The sequence below is a fragment of the Rhododendron vialii genome, chromosome 12a, assembly GCF_030253575.1.
Source record: "Rhododendron vialii isolate Sample 1 chromosome 12a, ASM3025357v1".
Taxonomy (NCBI): Eukaryota; Viridiplantae; Streptophyta; class Magnoliopsida; order Ericales; family Ericaceae; genus Rhododendron; species Rhododendron vialii.
Window position 1 is genome coordinate 35506746 of NC_080568.1, and position 16823 is coordinate 35523568.

General features: G+C 37.7%; 3 protein-coding genes across 7 annotated transcripts in view; all 3 read right to left on the reverse strand.

The window, feature by feature from the left end:
- LOC131311661 (uncharacterized membrane protein At1g16860-like) overlaps positions 1-16823 on the reverse strand; it is a 58348-nt gene that overhangs the window by 16066 nt on the left and 25459 nt on the right. The gene's annotated exons all lie outside the window — the stretch shown is intronic.
- On the reverse strand, positions 617-9192 carry LOC131311663 (uncharacterized). 3 transcript variants are annotated; one of them, XM_058339199.1, is made up of 7 exons: positions 8937-9187; positions 6280-6614; positions 5999-6084; positions 5601-5747; positions 1733-1835; positions 1457-1569; positions 617-1162 (listed from the first exon to the last, which is right to left on the reverse strand). In XM_058339199.1, the coding sequence occupies exons 2-7, from the start codon at positions 6524-6526 to the stop codon at positions 1070-1072; spliced, it is 789 nt and encodes a 262-aa protein (XP_058195182.1). In that variant the 5' UTR covers positions 6527-6614; positions 8937-9187; the 3' UTR covers positions 617-1069. The 3 variants fall into 3 exon arrangements, with proteins under 3 accessions (XP_058195182.1, XP_058195183.1, XP_058195184.1); XM_058339200.1 differs by lacking the exon at positions 8937-9187 and adding an exon at positions 6706-6875; XM_058339201.1 differs by lacking the exon at positions 5601-5747 and having other exon boundaries at positions 8937-9192.
- On the reverse strand, positions 13828-15320 carry LOC131311665 (uclacyanin 1-like). Of its 3 annotated transcripts, none has more exons than XM_058339202.1 (3): positions 15196-15320; positions 14783-14965; positions 13828-14512 (listed from the first exon to the last, which is right to left on the reverse strand). In XM_058339202.1, exons 2-3 carry the CDS (start codon positions 14955-14957, stop codon positions 13959-13961), a joined length of 729 nt encoding a protein of 242 aa, XP_058195185.1. In that variant the 5' UTR covers positions 14958-14965; positions 15196-15320; the 3' UTR covers positions 13828-13958. The 3 variants fall into 3 exon arrangements, with proteins under 3 accessions (XP_058195185.1, XP_058195186.1, XP_058195187.1); XM_058339203.1 differs by having other exon boundaries at positions 14783-14962; positions 15196-15229; XM_058339204.1 differs by lacking the exon at positions 15196-15320 and having other exon boundaries at positions 14783-15107.

Consider the following 16823-nt stretch of genomic DNA (forward strand, 5'->3'; position numbering starts at 1 on the left):
AGAACTCACTCCAAACCCTCACGGATCTCAAAAGGATTAACTATAAGCTTTTACTATCCCATTAAGGACAGCAGACCGAAAAATGCCTATCAGTTTGTGTGTCAGTTAATTTAGTATTTGGGCATGTCTTGAAACTTGGAAAAAATTGAGTGCGAATCCAGATTTTGGTAATCTACCTTTATGAAAAGGGATAGAGAAAAACTACTCCCGGGTACACGGATAATGAGGTAGTAGACAATTGGAATAGTTTTGGCTTCATTTCTGCCACTGACCATTGGCCGTTAATTTGCTGACAGTCAACATAAGGGCTCATATTCATGTGTTGATGCAATGCCAAATGACATTGCAACTTTCTCTGTGATGCTTTCGGGATCTGCCAAATGGTTGGTCACATCGCTCTTCTCCCACCACATGGTTGGTCATAGCAGCCCATGTGATGTTTCAAACTCTCGAAGGCTTAACATTAAAATTCCCAAGATGCCTTTTTCTTTTTTCCTTTTGTCATCTTGCGAGTTGGGCATTGTAAATTTAAGCAATGGAATTGTTTCTCTAAATATTGTCTTGCATGGGAAGATAGCAAAGACAAGTTAATATCCATATGGAAAAAACTACCACAAACCAACAATCGATCCTATATTTACTGTAATCACACTCTATTGTGGTTTAATTGCACAACAGGTATGTATATCCTTACCATCCAAACCAAAGAATACAAACACAAGATAATTTTTTTTTGCTCGGTGACAACACAAGATATTGCCGTGTTGATATGGCTCGCGTGGTTAGGTAAAATGTAGTAACTCAGCTAGATTGGGTGTAAACTTCTTTAGCCGACAGAATCACCAATTTGCATCTTCCGCGTCAAGTCTCTCAATGTCAAAGCTGCAAATACACCATCACCAGCCACAAAAAGGCAGACCCTGATAAAGGCTAGTTTTAGCGTGACAGGAAGAAGTAACAAAATTTATGGAGCATATATGCGCATATGCTGCTTAGAGATCTCCGAAAATGGAAGAAGGATGAGAACATTGGCATGCACCAATATCAATGGAAGCCACAAAATTTCAGCCTAAAAGAGGCCCAACATTCTTAGCTCCGTGACATGGCTGGGATCAAGTTCTGGAATATCCTCATTAGCTTCTCGGTCTTCTACTACGTACTCCTAACATCAAAAGGTCAGAAATAAATCAGTAGAGAATTTTCATTGATCTTATTAATTTTGTGACAGCATCAGGAATGAACACTTGAAATCTCAGCTATCATCGATAATTTAACCTATACTTTTCCATTGATGTTCAAAAGGATACTCTCCATATTGTTTAGAACATGAACAATCTCTTTGTATGTTTTAATACAATATCTGGAGAATTCCAGTTGAAGGGCAATTCAAGTCAGAGACTACGGATTCTTACTTCAACAAACTTTTGGGATGTGGTAAAGGGTTGAGTTACTAAACCTTAGTCAGTTCTTGTTTTGCCAGAACATGGTAGTGGCGTTCATTGATCCTTTGTCCACATATTATTGCTATAAAGAAGCCATACAGCAACCCCACCAAAACGATTGCCAAAACTGCATTCAACACAAAAAATTGGCAGATGGAATCAAATGCGTAATCTTAAAAGATTTGATATCAGATAGAGAAATAAACAAGGTCCTGACAACAAGACTACTGCTCCTCTGCAAAGGATTAACAGATGTATAAATAATAGTTTCGCAAATACAATAAGCTTACCGGCCATTGTGTAAAACCCATATGGGTGTTCCTCGTAACCAAACATCTCTCTTAGTTCCTCTCCATAAAACTTGTAGACCAGCACACCTAAGAACGCTACAATCTATTGAAAATTCAGTTACTAGTTAAGAACGCAAAGGACATGCTTTCAACATGAGGCTGGGCATGATTATCATAAAAAAACGTACGACACCATCCAATCAATCAGATTCATTGGCAACTACCAATTGTTAAGGAAAAGTGGAAAACATGTTACAAGTATCATCATCAGCAGATCTATGTTGTGATACATGAGGCTTTGGCATAATGTTACAATTCAAGGTATTTAAATGTGCTATCCATATTCGACACGAAAGATTAGTTCAAAATACTACATAAAATTCAACAAACAAAAATGAAAGATGGAACTCCACATATAGCGTACATATGATGCATACTTGCATATCTGACTTTCTTACCACTTACTACATCCTCTTTTCTCTTTTTTGGAAAGTATAGTTACTACATTTTCAAATCTTTTATTTCTTATTTTTAAAAAACTTTAATGCAAGAAAAGTAGATTTGCCATGCCGAAAGGATTGTTCCTTGCATCATCTTGATTTAAGCATAATATTGCAGCTGGTGAAATGTAGTACAGAAATACAGCAAGGAATGGCCACAGTAAGTGAAAGAAATAATGCTGTCGATTAAGGAAGATCAATGAGAATACAAAACACAAGAGGGCATAATAGTGAATACCAGATTAAAATACTAGAATTCCAACTTTAGTATTAATGAAAACTCCATCACATTGCATCACTGTACTCTGCATGCTACGTCAAGGTGCCATTCAACTGCTAGCTGATGAATACATTTAGCAAGCTGACGAGAACGAAGACTAGCAACAGTTAACGAAAGACCCCTTGCAGTACTTGACCCCAAGTTATGATGCAAAGTGAGTCATTGGTCCAACTACTAGATAACCTAGATTACCAACTTCTCTAATCATCGTAAGTCAAGAAACCCAACATACAAAACTAGGTAAAATCCACACAAAACAAATTTTACCAAGCAAATAAGTCAAGAGATATAACTGTACGTGAACTAACTGACAAAGAATCAAACCAAACAGTGCCTTAAGTCCCAATCAATTGGGGTTCTACATGATTCTGTTTTTGCCATTGAGCTTTGTCAAGGGCATCGCGTTCTATGATATCAACAAAACCTACATCCTTTCAAACTACCGCCTCTAATGGCAATTTTGGTCTACCCCTCACCTTGTCTCCCTCAACCTCATATCACTTCTCCCAACTACCACATTGGTCAATCTACGACTGATATGTCCAACCATCTTAATCTATTTTCTCCAATCTTATCTTCTATCAGTTTTACCCCTACCATTGTGCAAATGTTCTCATTTCTAATTCCATATCGCAAAGTCTTACCACTCATCCATCTCATCATCCTCATTTCAGTTACACTCATCTTACTCGCATGTTGTTTCTTAGCAGCTCAACACTCCTTGCCGTATAACATCACAGGCCTTATTGTAGTACAGGAGAATTTCCCCCCAACTTTGTGGGTATCTTGCAGTCGCCAATTTTGTGGGTATCTTGCAATCGCCAACTTTGTGGGTATCTTGCAGTCGTAAAACACTCCTGAAACATTCTGTCACTCTATCCATCCAACTTGAACTCTGTGTTACATCAACCCCAATCTCTCCATCCTTAACAATTGAGCCAAAGTACTTAAAATGTTCGCTTCTTAATAATTCATGATTTTGGAGGTCACTCTGTTAACACTAGCACTTTAACTACCGCTAAACCTATATTCCAAGTCCTCTTTTTTTACTCTTTTACTAATCCAACTTTAAGTTTTAACTCTAATCCTTCTCTCCAAGTCTCTAATTTAGCATGAACACCATTTTGCAATTTCATCTACTAATACAATATCATCCGCAAACAACTTGCACTATGGGATACATCCTACATATACTAAGGCAAAGAGGGAAAGGCTTAAAGCGGACCTTTGGTGTATCCTAATGTGATTGCGAATTCGCTTGTTTTTCCTACTGGAGATCTAGTAGTAGTGGCAAGTGGCAACACCTCCATATCCTTAACCATATCAATATACCCTTTTGTCACACCCTTTCTCTCCAAGACCCACCATATAACGTCTCCAAGGCACCTGATCATATGCTTTTTCGAAGACTATGAAAACCATGTCAAGGTCTTTTTTCTCTCTATACTTTTTGCTTTCGACTAATCTCTGTCGCAAGTAAATTGCTTCCATAGTTGTTCTACCCTGCATAAACCCAAGCTGCCTTTCCAATACCATTGTATCATTCTTAGGCGATACTCAACAACTCTTAACCGCAATTTCGTTGTATGGCTCATCAATTTAATATCTCTATAATCATTGCATTGTTCTCAAAATTGTTAGGTGCTAGTTGGACAGCCTGGCACCGCTTGCCGCCTAGGCCGATTAATCGGGTTAATCAGCGCCTACAGATTAGTCGGGGTTTTTTTTCTCCAAATATTCTCCACCCCTTTCCAAGTTTTGAATAAGTGGAACAAAACATTACATAACATCCAAAATTAAAACATTAAACATTCATCCATCTATCCATCCATCAAAATCAAACTTTTTGATATATACTATAGAGTGATATGGAAACTAAGTACTACCAAACAACTAGTCAATCCATAATGCAAAGTTCATGTTCATAGTTCAAACCAAATGAAACCAATGAGTAGAAAGCAACTAGTCCATTACCAAGTTCATTGTTCAAAATTCAAAACCAAATAAAACTAAGCAGATCGAAATTACTAGTCAATTACTCCTCTTCTTCTCCATAGCCCTCCAAAATCCCTTGTAGTATATTACCAAAACAACTAACCCCCTTAAATTTGCACAAGTGTAACAATTAATGCATGCAAAGAAAAAAAGAGGTTTCGATCAGCTAGTTGCATAAGTTGTGCATCTAGTTGGGCAGATCACCTACGTGTGGTTAGGGCTACAAATGAGCCAAGCCGAGCTTTACCATACTTGAACTCGGCTCGCCTTATTTTTCCTGGGCTCGAGCTCGAATTGAGCTTGGATAAATAGGCTCGAGCTCGGCTCGCAAAGATATCTAAAAGCTTGAGCTCGGCTTGTGTGGCTCGCGAAAGCTGGAGAAGCCCTTGCGCATCACGTGCAGAGGAAAGGGAGCTGGATTCTATGTTTATACTGGTACAGGAGTTGTGAGTTCTCCTAAACTTCCTATGTGGGACTAATTTTTTTCCCCTCACAATGTAAAGCCTTCCTCAAGACAAGTCCCTCATCGGTAAAAGATGTGCAAGGATAAGCACTCCTCCCCTATAAAACTATGCAGTAAGATACGTGTGGCTGCCTAAACCTTTGTGCGTGGCTGCCTAAGCTACGTGCCACGTGGTAAGTCTAACCCAAAAGTTTATCTACACATATGTATGGGGATATATACTCCATACATGTTAGCTCGCGAGCTCATACGAGCTGAGCATCAAGTGGCTTGAGCTCGTTCGTTTATATTACGAGCCAAGTTCGAACGAGCCGAGTCTCAAGTTGCTCGCGAGCGGCTTTGTTCGTTTGCAGCCCTATGTGTGGTACTTTACCTACAAATCCATCTATGGAAAGCAGGGAGACTACATATCCACCACACTAAAAGTGGACTGACTACCCTTCTACCAAATAATATGCACAACCAACGGCTCCTACCCTCGGAGGGAATGGGGTCAGGGAAGAAGAGGAGGGGAGGTTCACAAGAAGGGTTCGTGGCCTTTTATTTCATTCACCCAACTTATTCACAACATTGATGAGGGCTGAGAATACCAGCATGAAAACAACTACATGGAAAATTGAATGCCCGTACCAGCTGAACAATAACAAAAATAAATGCATGGTCCCTTGCAACAAGGAACTGAAATTTCAGTCTCGACCACCAGCGATCAGGAGGAACATTTGCACGCAATACGAACACTGCCCTGCACTCTGTACAGTGAGCAAAAGCAAATCCCTCCTGACATAAAAAAAAAGGTTTAAATATTAAGTAAAATGCATATCCGCTATGCCCAACATATTAATACATGTGTCCAACTACCAGCTTGGTAAACAATGAAGACTTTAAAAAGTTGTGGCATTGGACCAGAAGGGTGAACATTGCTGAGGGATTAACCTCATTTTCTATAATAGAATACTTCCCATAGCATTACCAAAACACCAATAAATCAGTCAAGTATCAGAACTGAGAATAGAAGACAAGCACTTAACCTTTGTTGACCTCCAATTATCAAGACATGATCTGTGGACATACTTCTGTGTGCCTTTGCAATGGCATGGTGCAATCAAGTCTTCCCCTGCGAATGAGAAGGCCAATTCTTAAATAGATTTTTCTAAAGAACATGGGTACAAGATCTTTCAGAGCCCCAGGAAATATAAATGTTTACAAGACCTGCTTCCAAACATCTTGTTTTCATCAAATAAGGTGAATAAAAGCATGACTTACAACTGAAAGAATTAAAGATATGCTGAGCTTGATTGGAAGTACAGACCTCCACTATCAAGGCAAATACGACATTGCGATTGGTCTGCATTCACCAGGTTGCAATTTTCATCCACATCAACGCAATGTGCATCATCAGCAGAAACAGTACAATCTCTGGGCACAGTTCTTATCTCAAATGAAGATGCAGATGAAGGTGAAGATTCTTCAGATCTTTGCAATGTATTAGACTGACACAAAATGGGCTCTGTCTCTGAACTATCTTCTAACCGCCTCTCATTCGTTACTAATTGCATCGTGAAAACTGATAAATTAGTATTAAAGTGCGAGATTCATTGCCAAACTTACGATTTCTACTGACCATTTCAGCACAAACTAAGAATCCTGCAAAATAGAACAAACTTGTACCAATTAGGCAATAGAAATTTCTGTAATCTGGACCATCTGGTAAATCATAAATAGAAATTCATACTACCCGTCCAATGATGCACGATAAACTAGGCGATGTACGATCCGACATACTGTTAGGCCTTAGCATTTTAAGACATTCATATCTCTACCCATAAATATAGTTTGAAATCCGTACAAGTTGAAAATTACAACTTAACCATCCTCTCAAACGCCTTTGATCTACCTTTCAACATCCTAAAGGAGTGAGTGAGCAAAAATTACATTACCACACAATTGCCCACCGACATCAACCTACTCAACAAAGCTTAGTAGCACGAAGCAGAGGCACCTAGAAGCTCCTAAGGTTGGGAGCGCCTAAGGAGCATATACAGATTATATAAAAACATGTATAAAAAATATTGCAAAAGTGATACTTACTGAAAATTTTTCCGATCTTAAAGTGTAATTATTGGGAGTTATATATTCTCAATTTGCAAAAAACTTCCTGGCTAATATGATTCTCATATTCTTATTTCCACAATGGCATAAGTCTCTTAAAAGTAAGAGAATAACTGCCTTAACTGCCCGATAAGCTCCCATCTTAGTTAGAAACGAGCTCCCATCTTGAGGGGAGAGCAAGCAACCGTCAAGCTTCAATCTTGGGAGCGCCGATTTGAGCTCCCGTCTAGGGAGCGCACCCATTTTAGAAGGATCTTGCTACAAAGAAACAAAACTTTGCCTAACAGTGTTGGGTTGGATGCATTTATTCAGGAATCACAACATTTTCACCCAGTAGCGTCCAGCAATATCTAAAACTTAACAAGATAAAAGTGCAATTGTACGATCCACCAAGCACATTGGAGAATTTGTCTCAATTCAACTACTTATACATATAACTAGCGAAAGAATAGTGATGAAAAGCTACTCCATTATTATGTTTCAACTTTGTATTTCAATGAGATTCACTATTACAATTGGATCTCAAAATGGATCCCCTGCATTCCAAAAACTAATACTCCGACAAAACACATGAATGATCAACCGTGTGCTCAAACCCAACTTTTTAGTTCTTATCCACAAAGTTATTTATATCAGTTGTGAATGGGGTCAGCCTGTTCTATGAGCAGAAATTAACATAGAAATGGTTGATTCTGCCTCTTTAAGGCTTTCACCAATTTTGTCTTTTGGAAAACCAATCTTCTCCTATCTTTCCACTATAAAACAAAAGGAGTATGCATCATCACATAAAACATGTGTGTGCTTTTCTGTGTGACGGTTCATTAATAGAAAGTTGGTGAAAAAGACGAAGGGGGCATTTTCTAATATTAGTAATATACATAGAAGCAGGGGAAAACAAGATGACACTGAAATTGTAGAGGGTTAAAACTCCCAAGGATAATAAGATTGTTGTATTTGTGGAAACTTTATATCCAACCCATAATCAATTGGCAACAAGTGGAGGGGTCCTTACTCCTTAATGTAATTTTACTCCTTAATGTAATTAAATGATCTTTCATTCCAAACGAGTAATGTGAGACTATGCCCTAACACCCCTCACGTGCAATTGCATTTAGGTTTTTCACGTGTAGCCACTTTTTCTTTTGGAGCTTATCTTTGTGTAGCCATTTTTGGTTCTATCAACGTGGGGTTTGGAATATTTCAATTCTAATTTGCAATGGAATGGGCCCGTTCAGATACCATGTAGAATCTTTATATCCAATCCAAAAACCAATTGGCAATGAGCGGGGAGGTCATCGTATTATTAAGTGATCTCACATTCCATACCCAAGCAATGTGGGGCTATTCTCTAACAATATTACCCTAAGACAACTAGCTCTCCCAAAGTAAACTATGTTCTGAAACCTGGTAATTTTTCATTAGCATTTTCAACAGAAATAAAAATAAGTAAACTAAAACATGATAGAAGTCATCCAAAAAGATTTCTTATATGGAAGCAAAGGCATGTTAATTGTTGTAACGCATCTTATACAAGAGGCCTGATTCTAAAATTTAATAGGTACCCAAAACTAGCATACAACTTTGATAACCGTAGTAAACACCTAGCATGGTTTTGCAATCTTCTTGATTGACGTGGATATAAGAAATTGTCGGCAAATATCCGTGGACTATCTAAGCCACCAAGCACTCCAATTGTCGGCATCCATATTAATCAACAGTTATCCGAATTCTCATCAGATTCTTGGACAGACACAAGAGTCCACGAGGTCCAGAGGCAGAAATGTGGAACATGGACATGCGAATACACAAACAAACATATCCTAATTGCACAATTTGAGATGTTAATGAAGAACTGACCTGGTTTTCAACAATTTTCGACGATCCTCGTGAGATCCGAAATTCAGGCATTGGAAAATATTTTATAAGCAGGAAAGATTTCAGGTCAATATCAAATTTCTAGGGCTCGTGGTCGACGCGAGTAAACTCTCGAATAGTCAGATTGAGAGAGAGATGGTAATTGGTAAGAGATACGTATGTCACCAGTCAGACCTGGACTTTTAACCGACCTGGAACAGAATATCTCTGTTCCATTTTCGGAGTGACTGGACGATCAAATGGGGGCCATTTTCTTGTTTTCCCATGAACCTTCCCGGGTCCATGAGATGATCCCGTCAAGAGCATCCACAATGTAATAATCAAAATTAAAAAATTGCTAAAGATAGCAATGTTTGTTTAAAAAAGTGCTCATATTGTAATAACCAAACTTAGCAATTTTTTAGCCACTCATTAAATTTTGACCTTTGAATAACCAAACTTAACAACTTTTACCAATAATCAAAACTCAATAACCAAACCCAATAACCAAATTCAAAACTAAAAAATTAAAAAACACTTCACATTAGAATCGTTTCATCGAGACGAATAATTTGGTATGGTCGGGTGCGTGATTGGAACTCGTTTGCAATTGGATATAAATGCATTGCGTATTGTGGGGGTTTTTTTTTTTATAGGGATACAAAAATAACCAATGTGGAGATCAAGTTTGTTTGGTTTGATTATGAACTAAATGGATAATCAAATGCTGACGTGGTACATTTTGATTATCGATTTTGATTATTCCCATTGCGGATGTTCTAATATTTTAGACCTTCTTGTGAATAGTGCCCCCTCCCTTCCAAAATTTTTATTCTCTTTTCGTTTTTTTAAGTCTCAAAAAATTGGATATATCTTTAATTTATAATATTTTTTATATCGAACATAAATTTTATTTGATAGATCTTAATGAGCTCTTTAATACAAAAATTTTAAAATCACCTAAAATATTATAAATTGTAAGATATATAATTAATTAAAAAATGACACGCACTTTTAAAGAGGACCAACAAATTGGGACGGAAGAAATATTAGATAACATAAAAATTCATGTTAATATAAATTCAAAATACTTTTATCTTAAGAAAAATCTATTCAGAAAAATATTTCCAACACTAGACAAAAACCGTTTAGTTTCAATCATCAAAACAAACCCAAGAAGGGCCATAATTGACCCAAGTAGTGCCCGGAATTGACTTGAATAGCATCGTCTAGGTCCTTTAAGAATTGAAAAAGGATAGTATCGTACCACTAGAGGCGGCACACACGCATCTTAGGCTCCGTTCAGTTGCCAGGAAAGTACAAAAAAGGATGGGAAAATCAACTTTTTCATGATTTTTGTAGTGTTCAGTTGGCAGGAAAGTAATGAGAAACATGTTTTTAAGTTTTCCTGCAGGAATTACTTTCCTGCAAAAGTGATCCTGCAAAAAACACAGGATTTTGCGTCGTGGGAAAAGGAAAATGAGTGAACACTCACAAAATTTTCCCGAAAGTTTTTTTTTCCTGACAAATGAACAACTAAACCTTAATTATTCTTGCAAAATTCTTTTGTCAAATGAACACTTACAGAAAAATAATTTTCTTTTTCCTTTACTTCACTTTACTTGACTTTTCCTGAGAATAACTTTCCCGTACAATATTCCTGGCAACTGAACAGAGCCAAGAAAACTTGAAACTGTGGATGACATGATGCCAAAAGAGACGAATCCGTCTAGGGTGCCAGCCATAGATGCACAGCGGGCGTGGTTCACTTTCGGATTTTGTACAAATAATTTGAATCGTTCATTAATTTTAGAATATTTTTTTAAAAATCCTAAAAAGATCAGTTTAATCGAATAACTATAAGTGCTTGACCTAATCTACTGATTTTTTGTTTGGAATTCAGGATCATCAATTGAGTTGGTTTGGTAGTGAGTAGGCGAGTTTTTTGCACAACTTCACCTTATTTCTCTAAAAGCTTAGGGCTTTTTGAATTTTGTTCTTATTTAATTTAATTTTTTTTGCATTTTTTAGTTTTGCGTACCTCTTTGTGAATTATTATTTCGTCTTGTCGAGATGAATTGAAAAAGTAAAAAAAATTATGATCAACTAAAACAGATAACAACTGATCTACCCAAAACCTGACCCGACAAACTCGGGTCACTTCCATAATTAAATGGGCCATACTACCATGTGGCAATCCCTCACGGGGCCTAACAGATTTTGCAAATAACGGGTATAAACAACTACTCCATCTGTCCCTAAATAAGTGTTTGACGTGCAAAATTAGGCTTTACAAAACATGCATATTTTTTTTTAAAAAATTTAATTTTTTTCACAATTTAATAGAACTCATTGCTATCTATTGATTCATGAAAAAAATTAATTTTTTTAATGAAACAAATGCTTCTTTTTTAAAGCCTAATTTTGCGCGTCGGACACTTGTTTAGGGACGGAGGGAGTAGTACTCGAGTTTTGGAGGATTAACTAAGCAAGGGGATAAGAAGAAAATATGGTAGAATGGTAGATTAGTTACGGAGAATATCTGTTTAATAGAGCTTTTTGTGAATAGTTATTTACGGAGGCGAATCGCGCGTAGTTGTTTTGGCTTAATTTGGCCGGTACGGATTTAAATAAAAAATTTCTGAGGACAATCTAAAGCCAAAATGGATGGCTGAAATCGCACGGCTTCATAAGTAAGGAAATCATGGTCCTATGTGAATAAGTCAATCTCTTAGTTAAGACAGAATGATAAATAATCATTGGTGTGGTTGGTAGTGGGTGTGGGCGGAGGGAGGGGGCTGCTGTCCCCTAGGGGCAACAGCGCGCTGCTGTTCCCGAATTCGGGGCCCACTCCTATCTCAATTCAATGATCGGAAACGTTCACTTCTTAGAGCTCGTCGAGTAGAACAACTATGTAAAAAATCAGCTTAATTGGATATCATTAAGTACTTGATCGGAACCTTTTTATCTTAAAAAGAATGGATCCGAAACACTGGATCAAATCCACTGTAACCCATGAACTAGGAGTTATATGGGCTCCGATCAGGTACTTAATGATATCCAATTAAGCTGATTTTTTGCATAATTGTTCTACTCGACGAGCTCTACAAAGTGAACGATTCAGATTATCGGAGCGAGACCGGGATGGGCCCCAAAATTGGGGCAGCAGCACGCTGCTGTCCCTTCGGGGACAGCAGCCCCCCACGTCCGGTGTGGGCGGATATGATTGGAGTAGTTGTCAAATTACTTGCTTGCCCGTGAAAGTTCTTTTTACTACCCAAGTTGTTTTATGGTTATTACTATATATTAGTTATTAGTAATATAGTTATAGTTATGATCAAAAGCCTCGTGCACCAAAATTGGAGATTATAGTCAATTTTTGACATGTTATCAACATTCACTATAATACTTTATAGAAACTGTAATTCCAAACTACTTAAATGAATGTTATTAGATAAAGAATTCTTCTTCTTCTTCTTTTTTAACAAGTTTATGGATGCATTACCACAAGTTTGTTATGGATATTAAGTCAAACCACCATAAATATCACCATTAAATATCAACACAAAACTCAAATCTAATACAACAAATAAAAATAGGGCTGAAGAAAATAACCGTTAAACCGTGAATCCAGTCCTAATAGACCAATCCAAACCGAATGATTTGGTTTGATTTTCTAATAATGTTGTTTGATCTCAGTGTTTAGATACACTGAATAAAATTAATTTTCTAATCTAATAATGTATGCAAGGTTTGGACTTCCTCAATTGATTTTCCACTCTTTTTGCTCAATAATTAATTTCCTAATCTAATTTTTTGTTTCATGGCCCTATTCTTTCACTAATTACTTGTATTCTACTCTTAATAAGTGGGAGAATTTCAAAAAAATCACTCCATCTACCACTCGAAATCAACAAACCCCCTCCATCTACCAATTGAATCAATGTCCCTCCTCCGTCTTTTTTGAAGTTTCAATTTCCCACAATTTTAGGATGCCGTTAATGAACAATGCAAAAGATCCATATTACCCATATAACCATGATTGTGGGTTCAACTATTTACTACTAGTAAACTGCGTATCCACCAGTACATCGATCTTCTTCTTCGCTGAGAACATATTTAAAAGAAACCTAATCATTTAGTCATTTAGAGGCTCCCAAGCCCTCAAATCCTTCCTAATCAATAACGAATAGTAAGCATCAACAGAAGCATACAATACCTGCTCCAGTGGCGCCTCAGACCCACGTATTCTAATTATTTTTTTGGAATCGCCCGAGTGGTTCACATATTTACAAATGTTGTTAGGACACCATTAATTGGTAATACTTAGTTGAATCAAGATCCTCTCATGCGATACATACTCTCTTATACAGTTCCTCGTGTCGCTAAAATGAGACTGATCACGGGTTAATTTGACCATCCAAATAGTTCATTTTCAAGGTTCTATATATGAAGAGGAGTGCTAGGGACAAAGAAAATACCTTTAAAGTGTACATGAACGGCTCAGATGTAGGCTTAGATTCACTGTGCAGTACATTTGAGCCGTTCATGTATATTTTAAGGGTATTTTTTTGTCCATTTTTTTTGCACCTAGCATTTCTCATATATGAATTAAAAGGTCCATGAAAAAATTAACTTCATTGGACATGAGTATCCGTCCGAATGAACTATATTTCTCACAAGACAAATGTATATTTCTCTTAAGATAGATATAATTCAATCAAATTTTTACCGATTGCTTATCAACTTAATTTTTTGAATGAACCTTGCCTCATCAAAACCTACAAGATTAACAATTTGGATCATGAAATAGGATAGTCTCAATTTGGGTAACAACTTGTTACTAACAAGCCAAGAGCTATCACACGAGGGATCTTAACTAGCTAGTCTTTTGCTTAGAGAAGTGAGAACACTGCACTTTCGTTTATCTTTCATTCAAGAAACCCAGTCATGACGATTACAAGTGGAATTTGATCCATGGCGACAGGGAGAGAAAGAGAGAGAGAGTAGCGAGTTCATGACTAGCTAGAAAAAGACAATTACGATGACAGCTAGTACGGAAGCAACGACATGTAACCAGCAGGTGCAGCGGAGAAAGAAGAAGCGGCGGCCTCGAGCATGAACTGAGAGCCAGATGGCATTAATCCCAATGAGTAACTTGATAGGAGGATCAGAAACACGACCACCTTGATCAGATCCAGACGTACTGGAATATTCATGGTGACGATGATTATCATCGATTGGTACTGCAGGCGGTGAAAGTGGAAGATGATGAGGATGATCATAGGGATATTCAGGAGATTGGCTGCTGCTTGAATATGGAGGAGGCGAAGGAGTATGCGGCCTTGTAGTACCATTAGCATTATCGGGCCGAGAAAGGAGGACTTCCACCTCAAGTTTGAGGCCCATATCGCAGTGACGACTTCGCCCGCAGAAGAAATACCTGGTGGTCCCACCTTCCTCCAGTAGGACCACCGTCTCTCCATCGTTGTACGCTTTGATTGGGTTAGTCGTTCGACACCTGGCGAAATCCGCTCCATTCACTTCCAGCACGTCGTGCGTTGGTCCGTAACTGAATACTGCACCATTTATAGAGAGAGAGTCTCATTTTCAGTTATGAATCTTATGATGATCCCCGAAATCGAATACGCAAACAAATCCAATCATTTTCAGTTATGATGATCAACGGAAACAAACAAACAAAATATCACAAACAAATCGTTACGTATTTAAATTCAGTTACATATTCTCGTCTATCCTCGCCTGTATGTATACCAACACACACACACACTATAGAGAGAGAGAGAGAGAGAGAGAGAGAGAGAGAGAGAGAGAGAGAGAGAAAGAACCTAGATTGTCGCCAGCGTAAAATGTAGTGGCAGCAGCCCAAGCCCGGAGGTCGGAAGCAAGGTCCCAACCAGTAGGACCTCCAACGGAGTGGTTAGTCGTCGCAGAGGCGCAACGAAGCAGCACGGACGATATTACGATGACGATGATTGCCTTCACAGCCCAACCTACTTCCATTTTTCCTGCTTCTAACCAAAACAATTAATTAATATTGCGCTTCACCTCAGAAATTAATGCATATACATCAAGTACTAGATGTAGAGCGCGAGACACACACAGCAAACATCGATCATGTACGCATGTAATTACCAAGCAAAAGCCACTTGTTACATTTAATACACCTCTAATGGCTGAGGAATTAATGAAGAATATAGACGAGAGAGAGAGAGAGAGAGAGAGAGAGAGAGAGGTGTACCCGATTTACGAGTTTGGGTTGCTTCTCATTCTGGTGGGTGACAATTCGGAAATTGGATATATATATATATTGAAAATTTGCAGCAATTACATAGAAGTCCTAGAATATGATCTCAGTCACAAATTAGCCCCTTCGATTGTACCTTTTTCATTTCATATCCTATGACGCCTAATTTGATCAACACGTCAACCCCTTATATATCTTACACAACTTCTCCGGCGTGGCTAGCAATATTAAAGGTTGAACGATGAAGGCCAACAACAATGTAGAAACAAGATTTTGAATACCTTATCGAATGGTACCTTTTTTTTATTGGTACAATACTTGTATCAATTAAATTTCACGTACTGCTTTGAATTTTGCATTATTAAAATTATATGTCAGTATGTATACTTGTATGTAAGCTTAAAAAGCTCAAAACATTTACTAAAACAAATGGAAACTTCTACTAAACATCTACTAAAATAATATAGAAACAACGGCGGAGGCATGCATGCAGATACAAATGGGGTCACTTGACCCCACTTACTTTGATTTCCCACACAGACCTTTGATAGTTTTTAATCAAATTTCTTCTATTTTGACCCCACAAAAATTTGATAAATTGCCCCAATTTACTTCAAATTCATAGAAATTACATGAGTTCTTTTCCTTTCGAGAGTTGATAGTAATATAAATGAGGCAGTCATTCCTTATTTGTAAAATATAATCAATCTTTGATGCTAATTATACACAAACTTAGCTAGGTGACGTTTCCTCTAAGCTAGAAGTTGTGAACAATTTCTTGTTACTGTTTTGTAGTCAAGTTATTTCCACGAAACTGTACGTAGAAAACATTTTGTACTACTTTGGATCTTGGAGGAAGAAAATGTGTTTGGTGTTTTGTTTAGTGAAAACAACTAAACTAAAGGCAATACGTTGATGCCTTAGAATATTTATTAGTGGATACCTCCCTTATAATTAACCTCTTAATATAAATAAATATTAGATTAGGAAATAGAAGAAGTATTTTTTACCCCATTAACAGAAATTGCTGGCTCCATCCATGCACGTAGGCCCTCACTTGGACCGTTTTAGTTGTCCGCTTTGCCCCTATATGGCTCCATTAAATGGTTAGGAGTCCTTTTGGATAAATTATTATTTTTGGATAAGTTAAAGTTTTATAACTGCAAACAAAGCAAAACAACAAAGAAGCCGCAGCTAAACCACCCCTAAAATCTACTAAAGTACAAGGAGAAATAGACCATTTACGATTACGACAAAGCATGTTATGCTTATAGGAGTAAGGAACTCTCCCCCATGAGCAGACCCTATCTCTAATTTTGGCCACAATAGCTTTCATAACCAAATCCGGCCGCTACACTTCTGAGTGAACACTCGAGCATTACTCTCAAGTCAAATGTGGTAAATAGTTGCAGCCAACGACAGCTTGTATATAGCAGAGCGGAACCCTTTCACTTTACAATGCTTGATAGCCCACGCAAGCTCATAATCCCAACTGTTTGGCCGAAGCAAAACCAAATTCCTGCCCAACAGGTCAGACCAAATACTCTTCACATAATTACAATCAAAGAAAAGATGTCCATGAATTTCCATGCCCTGATTGCAAAGCACACAACCAGCAGACA